The sequence below is a fragment of the Pipistrellus hanaki genome (genome assembly GCF_964339955.1).
Source record: "Pipistrellus hanaki genome assembly, chromosome: 3".
NCBI lineage: Eukaryota > Metazoa > Chordata > Mammalia > Chiroptera > Vespertilionidae > Pipistrellus > Pipistrellus hanaki.
Genome location: NC_140505.1, coordinates 173,076,685 through 173,096,018, shown reverse-complemented (window position 1 = coordinate 173,096,018; position 19,334 = coordinate 173,076,685). Strand labels below are relative to the sequence as shown.

At 38.5% G+C, this 19,334-nt stretch overlaps 1 protein-coding gene across 1 annotated transcript in view; it reads right to left on the bottom strand.

The window, feature by feature from the left end:
- CFAP54 (cilia and flagella associated protein 54) overlaps positions 1-19,334 on the bottom strand; it is a 239,556-nt gene that overhangs the window by 64,260 nt on the left and 155,962 nt on the right. Inside the window, 8 exon segments of the mRNA XM_084878469.1 lie at positions 2,031-2,157; positions 2,270-2,449; positions 2,620-2,777; positions 3,971-4,118; positions 6,909-7,014; positions 14,282-14,451; positions 16,008-16,087; positions 18,406-18,601. Of these exon segments, the coding sequence (XP_084734595.1) occupies positions 2,031-2,157; positions 2,270-2,449; positions 2,620-2,777; positions 3,971-4,118; positions 6,909-7,014; positions 14,282-14,451; positions 16,008-16,087; positions 18,406-18,601 (1,165 nt within the window).

Here is a 19,334-nt window from a genome sequence, read left to right as displayed (position 1 = left end):
GGACATCCTTCAGGGCAAACCAGTCAGTGCCCACCCATGCACCAGGCCTCTATTCTATCTAATAAAAGAGTAATATGCAGATTGACCATCACTCCAATACACAAGATAGCTGCCCCCATGTGGACACAAGATAGCCACCACAAGATAGCCAGCAGGGGAAGGAAGTAGGGAGGGACCAGACCTGCAAGGGAGGGCAGATATCTCTCAAGGGGTTCCAGATTGGAGAGGGTGCAGGCTGGGCTGAGGGACACCCATCCTTCATGCACAAATTTTGCGCACTAGGCCTCTAGTATAAAAATAGGGATCAATACTAATCACGTGGAAGAGGAGCAGAGGGAAATATGGGAAGGGTTCTGAAAAGGTGATGGCTTGAGCACCACTGCTGCCCTCCTTTCTCCATTCTAGTCTCACCACCAACCTTCTGAGCTGAGCACCAACTGGTGCAGGAGGTAAATGGGTCCCACCAGGCTGATGGGTCCCAGGAGGCAGAGTAATGTTTAAAATGTCGATTTCATTATTATTCAGGTATGGATGAGGTTCACAGAGGAGGAAACAATTGCCATGGGAAAGATAGTTCACTATAGTTCCCCAAAAAGAAGAGCCACAGCACCCCACGTAGGGCCACGTGGGGAAGCACCAGGGTTGGTGAGAGGTGGAGGGAACGAGGGGAAAAGCGGGCAGAGAAGAGCCTTCGTTGTGGTTCTTCTGGGACAGAATGGATGGGGTAGGGAAAGCAGACTCAGCTGGTTTAGCACTGGCTAGTTTAAGGAATTTCAGGGGGCTCTCTGGTAGTCTGCCCGCTGTCCTTGGGGTGATGAAGGTAGGGGAAGAGTGGCCCAGAGTGCAAGAGCCCAGCAAAGGAAAATAAGTTGCTGATTAGGGTTTGGATTGTGGGCTTTGGAATGGCTAGTTTGCATGTGAAAGGCATGTTCAATGAAAAGCAATTTGCTAATCTCTAGTTACTGGCTAGTTTCTCCCTAAATAGCAAGGCACCAGATGTCAAAGCATCAGAAACCAGAATCGCAGAAAACAAAAAGGCCTGGTCAAATACAGGTTACAACAGAGAGTTGGTACAAGACCTTCATCCTCTGAGCTGGAGGAGAGCCTGGGAGCTAGAGGCAGGCTTCCTTGGGTCAAACACTGGAGGGGTGTCCTGGAGAGAGCCGGAAACAAAAGTCCCTGAGTTCCTCCTGGGTTTCTGAGGGGCTGTGAGCTTTCTGCTGATTGGTTCACTGACTAAGCAGGTCCACTTTTGGTTGGCTCCAACCTGCTCTTCCCCCAGTAGCCAGGGCTGTATTATTTTAAAACGTAATCATCCCAGCTTAACTCTCCCCATTGGGTTGTCCCAGCCCACTCTGTTCAGTTTGTCCTTGTCTCCCTGCAGTTCCAGAACATACCCAGCTCATCCTTACTCAGAGCCTACAACTCACTGCTTCTTCTGCCTCAACAATGCATACTTAGTGACTCACATGTAAGGTGTGGGGTTAAATGCCACTTCCAAGGAGAGGCCTTCCCTGTTTATTTGTTCTTTATCAACAGATTTTATCCAGGTCTTTCATATCACTAACCATTCATAACTATATACATATACTTAATCCATTACCATATATTAGCTTTCTATATCCTTGCTGATTTCCTAATTGTTATCGCATATATTGTATATTTTATTTTAGACAATATTTATTTTATTAAATATTTTATAAATATTAAAAATATTTATTTTAAACAATATTTATATGACATGAATCCATGATATAATATGCACTCCTATATGGTTTGTTCACTTGTTTATTTCTGTCTCCCACACTAAGACCAGAGATTACATTTGTTTTGATCTAAAATAACCTCCCAGGTTCTCACACAGAATCTGGCATGCAATAAATAATAAAAAACTATTTGGTAAATAAATTGAGCCTGAGGATTCATAAACATTGCCCCATATAAATATGCTCAGGTAATAGTGTGCCTGAAAATAACTTAAAAATTTTTCACCAATGGCTTCAGTGCAATATTTGTTTAAGTGTTCTTACCTATCCTCATTTTTGTTTTGGCCAATAACATGATATGAGGAAGATAGACATTTTTCAAAGGCTGTAATGGACTTACATAGTCAGTGTTTGATGAAGGAAAATCAATTGTTTCTCCAAAAGTTAGCATCTGTAAAAGAAACATTGTAATGAGTAATTAGCTAAAGTGGTTTGGAATAAAGAAAAATAAAAGAAACAGAATGATAAGTTTCTAAATCTTGGGAACTCAAAAGAACTCTCACCTGTTCAATAAGAATGGTGTGAGACTGAATCAACAAATTTTTTTTTCCTGTTTTTGAAGAGAGCATTTCCTTGAATTTCTCTGCCCTTGTTAAGTCATCCAGCAAAAGCAAGCTTCTCGTCAGAGTTAAAAAAGATCTCGGAGAAATAAACTCATTTCCTTCAAGCAAACGTATTATGGCCTATTAAAATAAAATTATTCCTTTGATCGTATTGTTTGCAATTCACTGAAACAAGAGCTGGCCATATTGACTGTCATGCATTCAGTAACTAATGGAATATAAAATTCGCTCTTTTTGTGCTACACGGAATTCTTTGGTGACTATCAACATGAATGAAGTTTTCTTCCTACCTGAAGGTTTGTTATGATGTCTGCCTTTAAATGCTTTTCTTGTAAGCCAATGATTACAGCTTGCATCAAGAATTCAGCCTGTAGCTCCTTGTCGCCTGCACTTTCTGCCTCCACACACACTTCATTGATGAGGCTAACATAATCTGTCATATCATTTTCTAAAATAAACAAATGTTGTTATTTAAAATGCACTGAGAAGGTAATGACATATGTATACATAATATGCCCCAAGTTCATCACAGGAATATTGTGTAATATAGAAGAACAGGAAGATACAAAGAGAGAGAAAACAGACTACATGAGATGTTGAAAATAAATGGGTTGCAATTTAGGGGGGAGGCACTTTACGGTATCCAAATGCTGCAAAACTATTTATAATATTGCATGAGATAATTTAATTTGGGAGATTGATAGAGATGGGTCATAAATAGGTTTACAAGTAGATAATTATTCATCACTGTAAGAATTAATATTCCTGTGAGCCAGCCTGTGTAATCTAAGAACTTGCCTCCATTGTACAGGGAAGGAAGCCAGGCATTTGTGGGTTGATAGACTTGGCCAAGGTCACACAGCAAGGAAGTGGTAGTCTGAGCATTGGAACCCAAGGCAGCTGGCTCCAGAACCTGTGCTCCGGACCCGTCCTTCTACGCTGCCTGCTTTGCATACATCAGCAACATATATGCCATTTTCAGTGATACAAGGGACTGTTGAAAATGATTATTCTTTTTTATAAAATATATTTTATTGATTTGTTACAGAGAGGAAGGGAAAGGGATAGAAAGTTAGAAACATCGATGAGAGAGAAACATCAATCAGCTGCCTCCTGCACAACATCTACTAAGGATGTGCCCACAACCAAGGTACATGCCCTTGACCAGAATTGAACCTGGGACCATTCAGTCTGCTAGTCGACACTCTTTCCCCTGAGCCAAACCAGTTACGGCAAAAATGATTATTCTTATGTAAGAACTTGAATTTTTTATTCTGGAAACAAATTAATCTAGAGAGCTATAAAATGTTAATGTTAATGAAATATATCCCAATAAAACCTCTGTTACCGCCCTAGCTGGTCTTATTCAGTGGATAGAGCATTGGCCTGTGGACTAAAGAGTTCCGGGTTCGAATTCAACCAAGAGCACATGCCTGGGTTATAGGTTCAATTCCCAGTAGGGGGTGTTCAGGAGGCAGCCAATCAATGGATTCTCATTCATCATTGATGTTTCCAGCTCTCTCTCCCTTCCTCTCTGAAATCAATAAAAATATATCTATATTAAAAAAAAAAAAAACATTTGTTACCTACATGAAATCACTTTTTATAAAAACTTCAATTAAGAAAATAGGATATTTGTACCTTTCACGATTCCAATGCCACGGATCTGTGCAACAAACGCAGTCACCAATGCTAAGCGGCACCTCAACCACAGATGAATGTTGAAGTATTCTCGAGAATTTAGGGAGATAGGATCTAAAAATTCATTATCATCTTTACTTTCAATGACCTAAAACAATATTAAAATCATGGTTATCTTCACATTAATAGTGGCAAAGTTCTAGTCTAATGCTAAATGTACTTATTATGAGTTAAAAGAAGCATCTGATATCATTTAATAGTATTAAATTTTAAATTTTAGAAATTATTCTTGTATTTTCTATAAAACATAAAAAAAAAAAAACACAGAGCACCCATAATCTCACAATCCTCTATTAGCATTCTGGTCTACTGCTTTTCAGTTTTTCTTTTTCTTTCTATGCCCATTGTTGACAAACAGTCTTGCAGTCTGAATTTATCACTGCAAATGATAACATCTGCAGTTTCCATGTCCTCAAAATTTTTGTAAACATCATCTGAAAGACTGAATAATAATTAATAATACTGGCTAATATCTACTGCATGCTTCTCACGTGTCAGGCACTGTGCTACATGCTTTATACACATTGTCTCATTTAATCCTCTTGACAAGCCCAAGAGGAGTTATTATTTGTTTTACCTATGGGTGACCTGAGTCTTTGAAAGGTTATCTATTTGCTTAAACTTCATCATATTTTGGCAAAGGTGAGACTCAAACTTGTATCTTTCTGACTTTAGAGCCTACAGTCTTAATCTCTTCTGTTATATCACTATATTCTGCTCACATCCCCAAAATACATCACTGACCTACTGTCCTTATTTTTATTCTTTACAAAGGGTGCCCCATGACCAGAGCTACTGGGAGGGAGACGCAAAGGGAGCTTTTTCCAGGGAATAGCAGCAACCCATCTTATTTAGAAATTTGGGCACTTCTAAATAATTCAGACCAACACCAATTTGTTCCAGGAATTCCCCGCTTTGCATCTCTGATAGCTAGCCATCTCCCACCGATTAGCAGCATTGCTATCAAGGAGCAGCTCTGGGGATGGGCAGGGGACTGGAGTCTGGATAGACAGGTGAGAAGCACAGAAGAGGAAGGTGAGCTGTTCCCAGAAATGGTAAAAAGTGAACAACGGAAGTCTGGCAGCAGAATGGTGACCACAAGGGCACAAGTAATGGAAGAGTCTAGTTGGATTAGCATCCACATACCTTAATCTCTCAGTGCCTACAATTCCTGTTACTATCCAAAAGCCAAGTCACAAGTAGACCAGGATTTCTCAGCCTTGGCACTACTGGCACTGTGTGGCAGATATTTGTTGTGGGAAACTGTCCTGTGCATTCTAGGATGTTGAGTAACATAGCTGACCTCTACCCACTATATGCCAATAGCACCCCCTCTAGGTGTGACAACCAAAACATCTCCAGACATTGCCAAATGTCTCTTGGGGAGGCAAAATAGCCCCCAATAAACAACCATTTCTGTAAGTCAATTTTCAGAATTAGATTGCTTTTTAGGTCTTTTATTACTTTTAATATAGTTAGAAACAAGTCTCTACTTAGGATAATTAGTGGTACTTTCTTGTAATGACAGTGAATATTAGCAATTTTATTCATAATATCTATACATATAAGAAACTAATATGCTAAGTGTCCCTCTGCCAGTCCAACCGGTTGCTATGAGCACAGTGACCACCAGGGGCAGACGTTCAATGCAAGAGCTGCTGAGCTGCAGTGACTTGGCAGCAGCAGCTCTCAAGTGTTGTACCCCAAAATCAGAGAGAAGGGAACCTGATTCCTCACAGGGCCACACAATTCCACCTTCAGCAGTGGGTTATGTTGTTGCTGGGGCACCGTTGGCCCCAAATCTGGTTTACTGCACACTTGCATTTGCATTCCAAACTCTGTACAACAGCAACTTTGCAGAGTGCCCTCTCTCATTCCAGGATCCCTTGGGGGATGTCAGAGTGCTGAATTCAGCCTGATCCCTGCAGGACAGGCCAAGGGACCCCACCCTCTGGAGGAACTCTGCTCACTCTGCAGATACTGGGGAGGGACTATGGAAGGTTGGCTCCAGGGTGCATCTGGCCTGTCTCACCCAGTCCCACCCTGATGGCCACCTCCTAATTTCCTTTCAATGTGCACGAATCTGTGCACCAGGTCACTAGTCCTATATAATAAAAGGCTAATATGCAATTGTCCCCTCAACTTGGAGTTTGGGAGTTTGACCAGGGGGCGGGCTGGCTGGCCAACCACCCATTGCTCCTCCTCCGGGCTGGCCCTACCCCTGATTACCCCCCACTCCGATAGGGGGTGGGGCCAGCCTGCCAACTGTCCATGGCCCCTCCCCCTGGGATGGGTTGGCTGGACCCCACCTGTGCATGAATTCGTGCACTGGGCCTCTAGTTTAAAATAATAAGCAAAGATTCTACATGATGAATCTTTATATTTCAAACAATGCTATTTTATTAAATTTTTACTTGATCTCATAAAAAATCCAATAAAATTTCAAATACTTTGCAAAACCGGTTGTCAAAAAATATTTGAGAGCTTAAATAGGGAAGAATATAACTATGAGAAATTCAAAGTAGGAAACAGCACAGGTGTCATACTGGTAATGCTAACGTAACAAAAACATGAGATGAAAAGAAAAGTAAAGTGAAACAACTTTATTTACTAGTAAAATCAGACCTATAATTTTGTACTGCCACATTTGGTGGGACTTCAGTGATTACAACATCCAATTCCATCAGTTCACAAATGAGATTTACATTAAAAAATGCTATAAAAGTTTAAGGGACTTGCCCAAGGTATGCCAGTTAAAAGCAGCATAAACAGGGCTTAAATACAGATCTTTATACTCCATATTCAATGTTTTTTTCTACTTTATCCCTATGTTTTTATCCAACTAATCAATAAGAATAAGCATTAAATTCATACATACAGAAGTTTCTAGAGAGAGGGAACTCGCTGTGTCAACTGGTATCACCTTCTTTTGAAAAAGTTTTGAATCCTGGAGAAGCTTTAGTGTGGAAGATACTATTGCAACACTAAAATAAAGAATATATTTTAAATGTTATTAGTTTTACACTTGTGACATTTGTATGTTACTTCCTCCAGAGCACATTCCCACTGCCTCATTCACCCCCAAAATTATTACGTGACCTTCTATGCACCCTTACAGTGCCCTGATCTAACTATGTGTTCTGATTTATCACACTGTTTAATTGTGTATAAACTGCTCTACAGCTCATCTGTCTCATTCCCTGTTGGAACCCAGAACCTAGTGCTTGGGACAGAATACAGAATACTTGGGACAGTAGAGCCAGGAAAATATTTTAACATGAAAGTGAGTGAATGGAAAGATGAATAAATAAAAGTTTCCAAGATTTAAAACAAAATTTACTGACAATATCACTAATAAAATGAGCACATGCGTATTTAAATAAATGAGAATGTGGTTTTCCAGCTTTTTGAGGTTGTAGTATTGTTACTTAATGCTATCTACTTAGAAACTCTAAAGCTAAATTAATATTGAATCAGTGTCCAGTGAGAAAGGAAATGTACTAAATTAAGAAAGTAGAAGCCAGGAAATAGAAATTCTTATTTCTTATCACTCTATACGTATGATTATCTGCAGTTTAGACCATTACAGCCTCCTCCCCTCCATAATAATAAATTTATAATTGACATCACCCTTTTCAAAATATTTAGATAATATACATCTCAGGAGGCTTCTTCTTTTGAAAATCTATTCCAAAACAAAATTTGAAATACAGAACAATCCGCCCGGCCAGGTGTGCCTCAGTAGTTGAGTGTTGATCTATGAATCAGGAGGTCACAGTTAGATTCCCAGTCAGCGTGCATGACTGGGTTCAGGCTTGAACCTGAGTAGCTGCATGCAGGAGGCAGCGAAATCAAAAAATATCATATTTCTATCTTTCCCTCTCACTCTCTGAAATAAATAAAAATATGTTTTAAAAAAGAGAAAGAGCCGAAACCAGTTTCACTCAGTGGGTAGAGCATCGGCCTGTGGACTGAAGGGTCCCAGGTTTGATTCCGGTCAAGGGCATGTACCTTGGTTGCAGGCACATCCCCAGTAGGGTGTGTGCAAGAAGCAGATGATTGGTGATTCTCTCTTATCAATGTTTCTAACTCTCTATCCCTCTCTCTTCCTCTCTGTAAAAAATCAATAAAATATATATTAAAAAAGAGAAAGAAATACAGAACAGTGTATATACCTGAAGATACTTATCATAATGCTATTTATAACATGGAAGAAAAATGGGATGAAATCCAATTGGACAATACACCCACTTATCTAATTCTCCACTTGAAAAGTTAATTGACAATCACACTTCACAGGTGTTATAGGCTGACTTGTGTGCTGCCAGAAAGATATGTTGACATCCTAAAACCTTAGTACCTCAGAATAATTATCTGAGGAAATCAAATTAAAATTATGTCATTAGGATGGATCCTATTCTAATTTCACTGATGTATTTAAAACAAGGGAAAGTTTGGACAGAGAGACAAATATCCAGAGAGGGAAGAGGATGTAAACACACACAGGAAGAGGAAGGCATGTGACTGGAGTGATGCATCTTTAAGCCAAATATTGTTGGCAAAACCCAGAAACTAGAAAATGCAAGGCAGGGCTCTCCCTACCTGGAGCTGTCAGAAAGAGCATGGCCCTTCTAACACTTTGATTTTGGACTTTGACCTTCCAAAACTGGGAAGCAATAAAACTGGATTGTTTTAAGTCACCCCAGTTTTTAGCCCTTCGTTAAAGCAGCCCTAGGAAACTGGTAGAATAGATTAAAAGCAGCTCCTCTTGCTTCCACCTCCTCTACCAACTCTGTCTGTCCTCCATCCCACAGGCAGAGCCCAAAATCACCACTGCTTCCTTTTAACTCACACACTATGTTCAACCCACCAACAAGCTCTGTCAGCTTCAACTTTGAAATATGCATGCCAGCTAGCAGCCCCTCGCCTTACCTTATCCACAGCTAAGGCCTCGGCCCAAGCCATCATCATCTCCAGGCTATAGGAGCTTCCTGGCCAGACTGTCCCATGCCTCCAGCCCCTGCAGCCATGGTCTCTAGATTGCAACCCCAGCAATCTCATTAAATATAAATCACACCATGACACTTCCCCCATACATATTCCAGAGGCTTCCTGTGTCCTTGGACTGTGGTCAGTACACCTCCTCATTCGGGTCGGTTACTGAGGTTTCTGCCCTAGTATATGATCAACTTTGTCACTGTCCACGCATGCTTGGGAGAAGGTATAGTCTCTGTTTGTAGGCTCCCAGAGTATTGAAATGGGGTTATTATAAGGATTCAATGATGTATTCTTCCATTTTTTAAAAAGTATGTGTTGAGTACCTGCTATGGGCCAGGAACAAATCTAAGGTCTCTGGATATGAGAAACTTTGTGCAATTATTGATTTTTAAATTTCCAAGGTTTTACTGAATCATTAAAATGGCATAGATATTGGTAGGTTAATGTATTGTTTCTGATTGTATAAACTTACTGGTTTTTATTTAAAGTAAAAAAAATCAAGAAAACAACAAGAAAAATGTAATACTGATGCATTATGTATAAAGGTTTGAAAGTTCCACTCTCCAACAACCTCCTCCCTCAAGGATCCACGTGTGTTTCTATGACACCTTGTTTACTGGGTAGCTTCAGAGGGTAGCACAGGATGGCTACTACACCCTGTGGGGAATAAGGTGTGCTCAACCCATGCTTCTAAATTAGAAGCCTAAATTTTGATATCAAGAGAAATGAGGTATGAGAATTCTTGCTGGTTTGCCTCAGTGGATAGAGCATCGGCCTGAAGACATAGGAGTCCCAGATTTGATTTCAGTCAAGGGCACATGCCTGGGTTGCTAGCTTGATCCCCAGGAGGCAGCCGATTGATGATTCTCTCTCATCATTGATGTTTCTCTCCCTCTCCCTTCCTCTTTGAAATCAATAAAATATTTTTTTGGGGAAAAAAGAGAAATGAGGTATGAGGCTTCAAATCTTGCTGACCCCAAAACTTAATAAAATATAAACATACTACCGTAGTATGTACGAATCTTCTTGGTATTAATATGGACTAATCCACCTGGCACTACTTAGTTGCAAAATGGAAAATTTCTAGTTTCTCTCCTCCACATGAAAAACAGAGTGTAGGAGGATTACCCACTATAACCAGTCTAAAATCCCAAAGGAAAGAAGTTTCATTCTGACACAAAATTAACAGGCTCAGATGTTATCCCATTTAGACAATACATTACATAGAAAGAAGGATAGACAGGAACACTTACTCAAAAAGAAAAAGACAGGATTCTGAGGGAGGCAACCCTAACAAGTAGAAATATCATTTGAATAATTTTGATCCCATTTATTTCTTATTACCATTCATGGCAAAAGTGGTCAGTTTGTTCTCCTAAAATCCATGCGGCTCACTTTACCTGCCACCCTAGGGAATGTGCCTTTCAATTTCCTTGACACATAATTATGTTAGAAGTATCATGAAATGTCAAGCTAACCCTCATTTGGGAAAGAGACTGTCCAACACTTCCAGCAGCTCCCAAACAGAAGCTCAGGGGGGGTAAAGTTCACCTAAGAGTAACTCATTCATCCTGACAGTAGGCTTCCCCAAATGACACCTCTGCTGCAAAAAAAAAGGCAATAATTTGAAAATTTTGCAGGTTTTGTCCCAAAGGTCAGGTTGATGTATTTAAAATAGGAGTGATTCTGATACACTTGCACATTATTTGCATATTCTATCTGGTCACAAATTAAAGTTCTATTGTAACTCTCATTTCAGTGGCCATTTGGTAATTATTAGTTTCTAATTTCCTTCTTCCATAAAAAAAAATCACTCATGTCCTCCATGCCAAAGGGTATAAGATATGTAGAGAACTGGGAAAAGAATGACGGGTGCTATTGTGTGGGACACCGTGGAAGAAAAGAGTTCTGTATTTTCCATATGCTTCTACAGGAAATCATACAATCATAAATTTTATTGTCATACCTATCTAAAAACACATATTTAGATATGTTCACATATAATATATTTTCTATAGGAAATTATACAGTAAAAGTCCCTTCTCTCTTCAAACTTCAAAGAAGAAGAAAATATATTATAATGCAAGGCCTATTTTACCATCAATCAACTATCATAGTATTCATAGACAGGCATGGCCCAGCCTGTGTGGCTCAGTGGTTGAGCATTGACCTAAGAACCAGGAGGTCTTCATGGTTTGATTCCTGGTCAGGGCACATTTCCAGGTTACAGGCTCAGTCTCCAGTGTTGGACATGCAGGAGGCAGCCTAGCAAAGATTCTCTCTCATCATTGATGTTTCTATCTCTCTCTCCTTCTCCTTTCCTCTCTGAAATCTATAAAATGTATTTTTAATTTTTTAAAAGACAGGCATGAATGTAACAATACTTCCCAAGCTTTTTAAAAATCTCAGCACTCACTTATACCCTTAAAATTATTGAAAACCCTAAAGGGCTCCATCAATATCATATTAGAACTTAAGCTGAGAAAATTTTAACTTCATGAGTATTTATTACTTTATTTTAAAATAAAAACAATAAACTCATTATATGCTAATATAATAATGCATTTTAATAAAAACAACTGTCCTGGTTGTGTGGCTCAGTTGCTTGGAGTGTCATCCTGCATACCAAAAGGTTCCATATTCAATTCCCAGTCAGAGCACAGACCTAGGTTGCAGATTCAATCCCCAGTCTGATGTGTACAGGTGGCAATTGATTAATGTTTCTACTTTTTTTCATTTTGAAATGTTGCATTGCAGATTTCACAAAGAATATTAGTTACAGATCAAAATTCCAAGCAGTAACTCAAAACCTTTCTTTCTCACAAGGATCTCTCTCTCTCTCTCTCTTTCTCTCTCTCTCTCTCTCTCTCTCTCTCTCTCTCTCTCTCTCTCTCTCTTCTCTCTAAAATCAATAAAAACATTTAATCGAGTGAGGATTGGAAAAAAAAAAGAAAAACAATTATATTTTCTAAAACATCAAGAAATTAGTGAGACGAATAACATTGTTTTCACTTTTTTTCAAATCAAATGTCTGACTTAATAGAAAATCTTCTTAATATGAGACTATTTTATGTGCTTTCACTTTCAATATGTTGTGGCATACAGTCTTGGCTGAAGTATATAAAGAAGACTAGGTTGCACAGATAGTCATTAGAGTGGGAGGAGTATTTTAATAGGTTCTTAAAATAATTGTGAATATTGATGAACTTTTCCTACTTCCTTATATCAAAACCTATTGGTCTATCTCAGTAATTTCAACTGGTGTGCATCAATAATTTTTAAAATATACAATACCTGACTATTTAGTCAGGGGCACTGACCTCTTTTCCCTTGTAAAATAAAAAATGACAACAGCCAATGTAACAATAACTGTCTGGTATTAATTCCCTGTCTTGAACCATAAATATATACTTATTAATAGAGTTGTATTTTATTGGTCATGTTGCATAATAAGGATGCATCTGATTGGTTAATTCTTTGTACCAAAAATTCTTAAATACAAGTGTAGGAGAATCTCTAGGGGTGTTCCTAGATTTTTTTTTTTTTAGTCTCTTTGGAGCAAAAAGAGTAGTAGTAACTACTATTTTTTAATCAATCAAAATTATAGCTAATTTTTGGTCAACAAAATATTTTTGGTGTGCTACATAATTTCAGAAATTAGTTTTTATGAGCCATGGACAAAAAAAGGTAACAAATCACTGGTCTATGTTGTTAACCGGGATTTTGGAACATCATGTACTGGTCATTTAGAAAACATTAACTTCTTGAGCATGAAGATCCCCTAAATGTTGAAACACTTCATTATACAATGTTAGAAATGATGCTTGTTAACATTACTACCAATCTCATTCAAAAAATCTAACCATTACAAAATTGTCAAGTTCATGGTGGCAAATACAAATTTCCCAAAATTCTAGTTTTCCTATGAAACATTAGATATTATGATTGGTTAAAAAAAAAATACAACTTATTAGTTGTTTTCCTAGAAGTAGCCTGTCCATTTTGGTCCTTTTCAATAAAATGCCTGTCAAATACTCAAGTTTGAATAACCATATTTTGCAGGGTGTTGTTGTTGTTTTTTTCCAAATAAAAAACATTCCATGAATAAAAGAATAGCTGGTTCGGCTTTCTCAAGACAACTATCAAACTTTGATGCACAATAAAAGGGCTCTAGGTGTATTTTCCATTTAACATTCCCACAGAATATTAAAAATAGATTCAAGGATAGGGATTATAAATGTAACAGATTATATTGCTTCATGAAAGGCATTCTTAAGTTAACTGGCCTTTTTTATTGCAAGTGTGTGGCAGTGAAATATGGGATAACTACAAGTATGGCCACGGCTTTGACTCATGGGGAGATGCCAGAAGTTTTACCAGTTGCTTTTGCATCTCCAGTGCAAGTAACAACACAAGAAGGACAATCACATCTTAGTTTTATTATAAAAAGTTTTAACCTTACAAACCCCTGAAAGGATCTTAGGGACACCCCTAGAGATCTGCAGACCACACTGAGAATCACTGCTCCAGGACGACTTTATGGATTTTCATCACTGCTTAGAGACCACAAAAATTACAAATTTCCCAAACCTAGACTGTCCTTAGCATAAAATCAAATTTAGATGTGGTTAATCACAGAATGGCCTTCAATCAAAGCTCACAGTGATGAGATGTTTCTGTTTCCAATCAAAACAAAAGGGATTTCTGCTGAATTGATTGCCTCTTTACAAAAGCTGCAGATGGACTTCTCCTTCATCATTATTATGATCATCCTCACCCGAGGATATGTTCATTGATTTTAGAGAGAGGAAGGGAGAGAGAGAAAGAAACATTGAAAGGTTGCCTCCTGTACCCACTTCAACCGGAACTGAACCCACAACCCAGTTATGTGCCCTTATCCGGAATCGAACTTATGATCCTTCAAGGTATTGGATGACACTCCAACAGAGCCACATCAGCCAGGGCCTTCTCCTTTTTGAAGAGAATGTCCATCTAAAAATTAACTCCCCTTCCAAATTCTGAATCTCATTCATGGAGTTGAATGCATGGAATTTCAATATCATAAAGAAAGTTAAGATTTTAAAAAACCAAAATTGTAATCTGTACTTTTAAGAATAATAATGTTAAAACTATCTTATAAAAAAAATGGGTAGGCTCTATTAATCTAGAAATTTATAAAATTTAGATATATTTAGATATATTCTTCTTCCTCAGATTATGGGGAAGAAGAAACTCCTCTGTGCACAGACTCACCTGTACGCCGCCCGGTGTCTTTGCAGGGCAATAGCAGCGAGCTGAAGCCGGGCCTGCATCACAATCTCCAGCTGGCTCACAGAGCACTGGGCAAGGCCCTTCTGGCCTGGCGGCTCCATCTCTGACACCAGGGAGTTGAGCCTGTCTTCAGCTTCTGTCAATAAAATTGACTAAAAAAGAAGACCACACAATTACATAAGTTCAGAAATAATGCAAGTAATGTCTCATTATTATTCACCAAATATTTTTTGTGCTGAAGTAACTACCAATGGAAGACCAAAAAGGAAATTTGAACATCATCATCAATGAACAGCACAAAAGCAACAGAGAATGAAAAGGCAGGTCATGGCAAAAATAAACAAGTACAATTGTTACCCTTTGTTGTATGTACAACCTATCACATACATGATTATTTATGGAATAGCTTGTAGTTATGGTCAAGAAAGTTGCTGCAAACACTGAATTAGCAAATAATGAATACCACCGTTCCTTAAGGAAATAGAGGGATATGTTCCTGGGACTTCTGGTCACAACATTTTTGTCAACTGGTCAATACGTAACTGTTCAATGTGTGCTTACACACATTATTTAATATATATTATAGGTGCATTAACCCTGAACTCACAACCAATAGCTCTATAAATAATGCCTGACTGAAACTTAACTTATTTTCTCCATAAGGCACACCATAGCCTTCTTGAGCTCAGAAACACTAACCAGCACTTTAGGACCAGAGTTGTGGGTCATTTTAAATAATAAAATCAGCAACCAAAAAGCATGAAAACTCCAAAGGTGTGACCATAAATAGACCATGAAAGAAGATATTTCTTCATAGTATGAGAATGGAAACAAAAACTCAGAGCATTGCCTCGTTCGGCCCAGCTGGGAATGTGCGTGCTACGCAAATCACATTTCTCTATGCTCTGTTCATGTCTACAAACAACCACAAAAGAGCCATAACTACTGACTTGGGGTTACAAATAAATTTTCATATTGGCAAATTAGCAAATAGTGAATCTGTGAATAATCGGAACCAACTGCATTTCAAGTTAAACTGTGGTCACAAAACTAGCAATGTGAAGATAATGAGACTTTGAGGTGGGCAATCCATAATAAAGAGCAACCTGACATGGAAAAATAGGAAGGGACCGACCAAGCTTTCAAGGAATGGGCCTCTAAAATCTTGTTTGTATAGAGTAGTAAATAGTATACAAGTTCTAGGCCAATTTATATGATGATGGTTAAGAACATGGTCTGTATTTTATTAGCTGCACACTGTTAGTAAATTTCTAACTGTCTAAGCTTCAATGTTCTCATGGCTCAGCACAACATACTTCAAAAATGATTAATAGCTACATGATAGAGCTGCTGTGAAAATAACCATGCAAAGCGCCTGTCAGGTGGTAAGCACTGAATAAGTGGTAGCCATTTTTGTTGCTGTTGTCATCACTTTATTGTTATTAGGAAATGAGAAACAGGATATGGAATAACCAAATCCTACCCAATGAAGAATCATATATTCTGCCGCACCTAAGCGGGTTGTATAGTCATAGTCTGACACCTGTGTGGATCTAACTTTTCTCATGGGGAAAAGTTTCTGCTTGTGTAAGAAAAGCTACCTGGCCTCTTAACTGCAAGCACAACCCAGAAATAGGCCTGTGCATGGCTGAATAGTGAGCAACTCAGTAACTGAGTTACTGTGATTTGAAAACATTCTTAAACTCACCTTTAGTGTACTAAGAGTGAGGTCATCTTTTAGTTTTTTAAAATAACCAAGTATGCCTCCATTTTCCTTTGAATGTAGCTCTGTAAGACACAACATTTTGAAAGGATAGCTGTGGTTAGTTTAAATATTAATTCTATAATACTTAATAAAATTCATTATTAATTGGGAAACTAGCCATAAATTTAACGCTAACAACCCCTTGCAATGATAATTATAAATATATTACTATCTCAAATAGTCTCTAAACATGATATATTAGAAGACTGAGGCTAATTCTTACAACAAATCAGACAAGTCAGTGGTGTGTTATTCAAGTGATCAGCTATTGGTTCCTCTCCTGGAATTCTAAAACACCTTAACATCCTCAAAGTATTCTGGGTCTTCCAGACATTTATAATGTGTCCATAAGATCTTCTTGGAAGCATCATTTCTATTGATTTGCACAGGCTCTAAGACTGGAGAGTCACATCATTTTGAACAACGCAATTGAAAATCCTTAAACATCTCAAAATTCCCACCCACAAAACGAAGCTGGCCCTGATTCTGAGCCAGGGAGAGCTCAGGGAATTTATGTTGCAGGTCTTGCCTGCTGTGGTAAACCTGGCTTCTGGACTACAGAAGAGAGGGGAAAACTATAAGTCATCATTTGACTAGGAATTACTGCAAAAATTACCCACCTAAAGACACTAAGTGAAATGAGTAGGATGAAAGAGCCTAGAATAACATGGAACTGAGCACAGCAGACTTTTCTTCCTATCTGGCTTGTCTCCTCCATTAGGAGGATGTGGAGCTAGAAGTGTGCTGGATATAAGGGAGGGTGTGAGCATTGGGAAAGGCCCAGCAGATGATCTGGGACTGGGTCTTCTTCCCTAAAGTCAGAGAAGAAAGTGAGAGACAAAGATAGAAAAACAAATGCCTGGAGTTGGGTATGAAGAACCCTGTGATGAGCATTCACATAGGATGAACATCACCCTAAGAGGACCCACATTTTCCTCATTGATCTCTCTGCCTCCTGTATGGCTCTTCCCTTTGTAGTCCTTCCATGTTGTATTCCTTCTCTCGGGGGCTGTAAATAACAAACTGTATTTTCATTGGCAGCCATCTCCTAATCTGTTGTCCTTACCATACCTGAATAATAATAAGACTTACATTTTAAAACAGAGGCCAATGTTACTCTGATACCAAAACTAGACAGTCACCACTAAAAAGAAAACTACTTGCCACTATCTTTTATAAATATGGATTCAAACATCTTCAATGGAGCAGTAGCAAACAGAAATCAACAACACTATAAAAAAAAAAAAAAAAAAAAAAAAAGTATACACCGCCGAAACCAGTTTGGCTCAGTGGTAGAGAGTTGGTCTGCAGATTGAAAGGTCCCAGGTTCGATTCCGGTCACGGGCATGTATGTTGGTTGCGGGCACATACCCAGTAGCGGGTGTGCAAGAGGCAGGCAGCTGGTCGGTGTTTCTCTCTCATCGATGTTTCTAGCTCTCTATCTCTCTCCCTTCCTCTCTGTAAAAAATCAATAAAAATACATTTTAAATAAATAAATAAATAAAAAGTATACACCATGATCAAGTGGGATTTATTCCAAGAAAGCAAGGTTGGTTAAGCACTCAAAAGTCAAATAATAATGTAATGCATATGTGTGTAATATTATTTAAAAACAAAAACTACAGAATCATCTCAATAGATGCAGAAAAGCCATTTAATGACATTCTATCATGACAAAATTATTCAACAAATTAGGAATTCCTCTATCTGATAAAAGACATATGTGAAAAACCCACAGCTAACATCATACTTGAAGGTGAAAACAATTCTTTTTATGGTGAAGTCTAATACATTTTCAAAATACATATACACTATGGCCCATAAATCCCATCCATGGGTGTCTTAACCCATAGAAATATACACTACATCATATGGATAGGTAGTGCTTCAGAACTGTTCTCTAGAAACAAAGTGAATGAGCATCAATATGGGAATGACTGAACAACCATGAACATTCACATCATAGAACATTGCACAGCCAGAATGGTGAACTAAAGCATAGCAGTTGACTTAGGAGCAGTTTTAGTGAAGTTTTCTTGCATGAGAAAGGCATGATGCAGAAAAATATAAAAATATATCATTTGTAAACAAATGACAAATCCTACTGTGTGTGTGTGTGTGTGTGTGTGTGTGTGTATAAAATTTATGGATATGGAGATATTTAGATGAATGTGGATATGCCTGTACTTAAAAATAAGCATATGTGTGTCATTTGTAAGCTTAGAGAAAATTTGAAAGAATAGATACTATATTGTTCATTATGGATTACTGGGGTGGAGGGGGCAGAATTGGAGCCAGAAAGGAGAAAGTAAAGCAAGAAAAGAATGAAACAAAAGATTACCTTTCAAATTTGAGATGTTCATTTTGTTCTTCATATGGGAGCTTATTTTTAATATATTTTCTGGAACGCAATTTATTGTTTCAGCCATACTTACTAACAAGTATGCTTTAACAAAAGAAAACTTATTTGAAAGATGTTGCAGGCCAACTGAATGCAGAATGTGAGGCAAGCCTTTATTGATTAAGTCATCGAGTGCCTAAAAAATGGGGGGGAAAGAATTTATAAATGCAAGTAAGTAAAATCTTGTTTTATATATCATTACCTTTCTGTCCCCTTTTTGCATTCCTTATTTGGTTCTGGGCAAAAGACTTTAGGGACAGACATGAGGTACCATGAATAGCGTGTCTATCAAGAGAAACGTGTGATGTCAGAACCATCCCAGGCTCCACAGCACCTCTGCAGTTCCCCACCAAGTTGTGACCTGCCCCAGGAGCTCCCCTTGCCACATAATGAGAGTGAAACAGGGCTGAGAGCAAAGGAGGACACACTTAAAAATTTTCTTTATTGATTATGGTATTACATATGTGTCCTTATTTCCCCATTATCCCCCAACACCCCCCCCCCAACTGCAATAGCTCAGTAGCCATGCCTTCTGACCACTCTGCTTTCATGTGAGTAACTTAGAGCTATGAGAATAGGAATGGGAGGATGGGGAGACAAGCCAGATCCCTACCCAGCTTAGATCTGTGCTCAATCAACAGACCTCCGCCTGGTGAATACCCTCAACTCCCAGACCCCAATCTTTTGCACTTGTATTTCCCTGGTAAAAACTAACATGAAACCAGCTTGGAGGATGCACCCTGTACTTGAAGAAGGCTAGGGGAAATCATCCTCTCAGGATCAGCAGCCCCACTTTAAATTCCTGACCTAACCCAGTCCATTTATTCCCCCTCTCTTCTAGACAACCATTTGCATACTTTCTTTGTTTC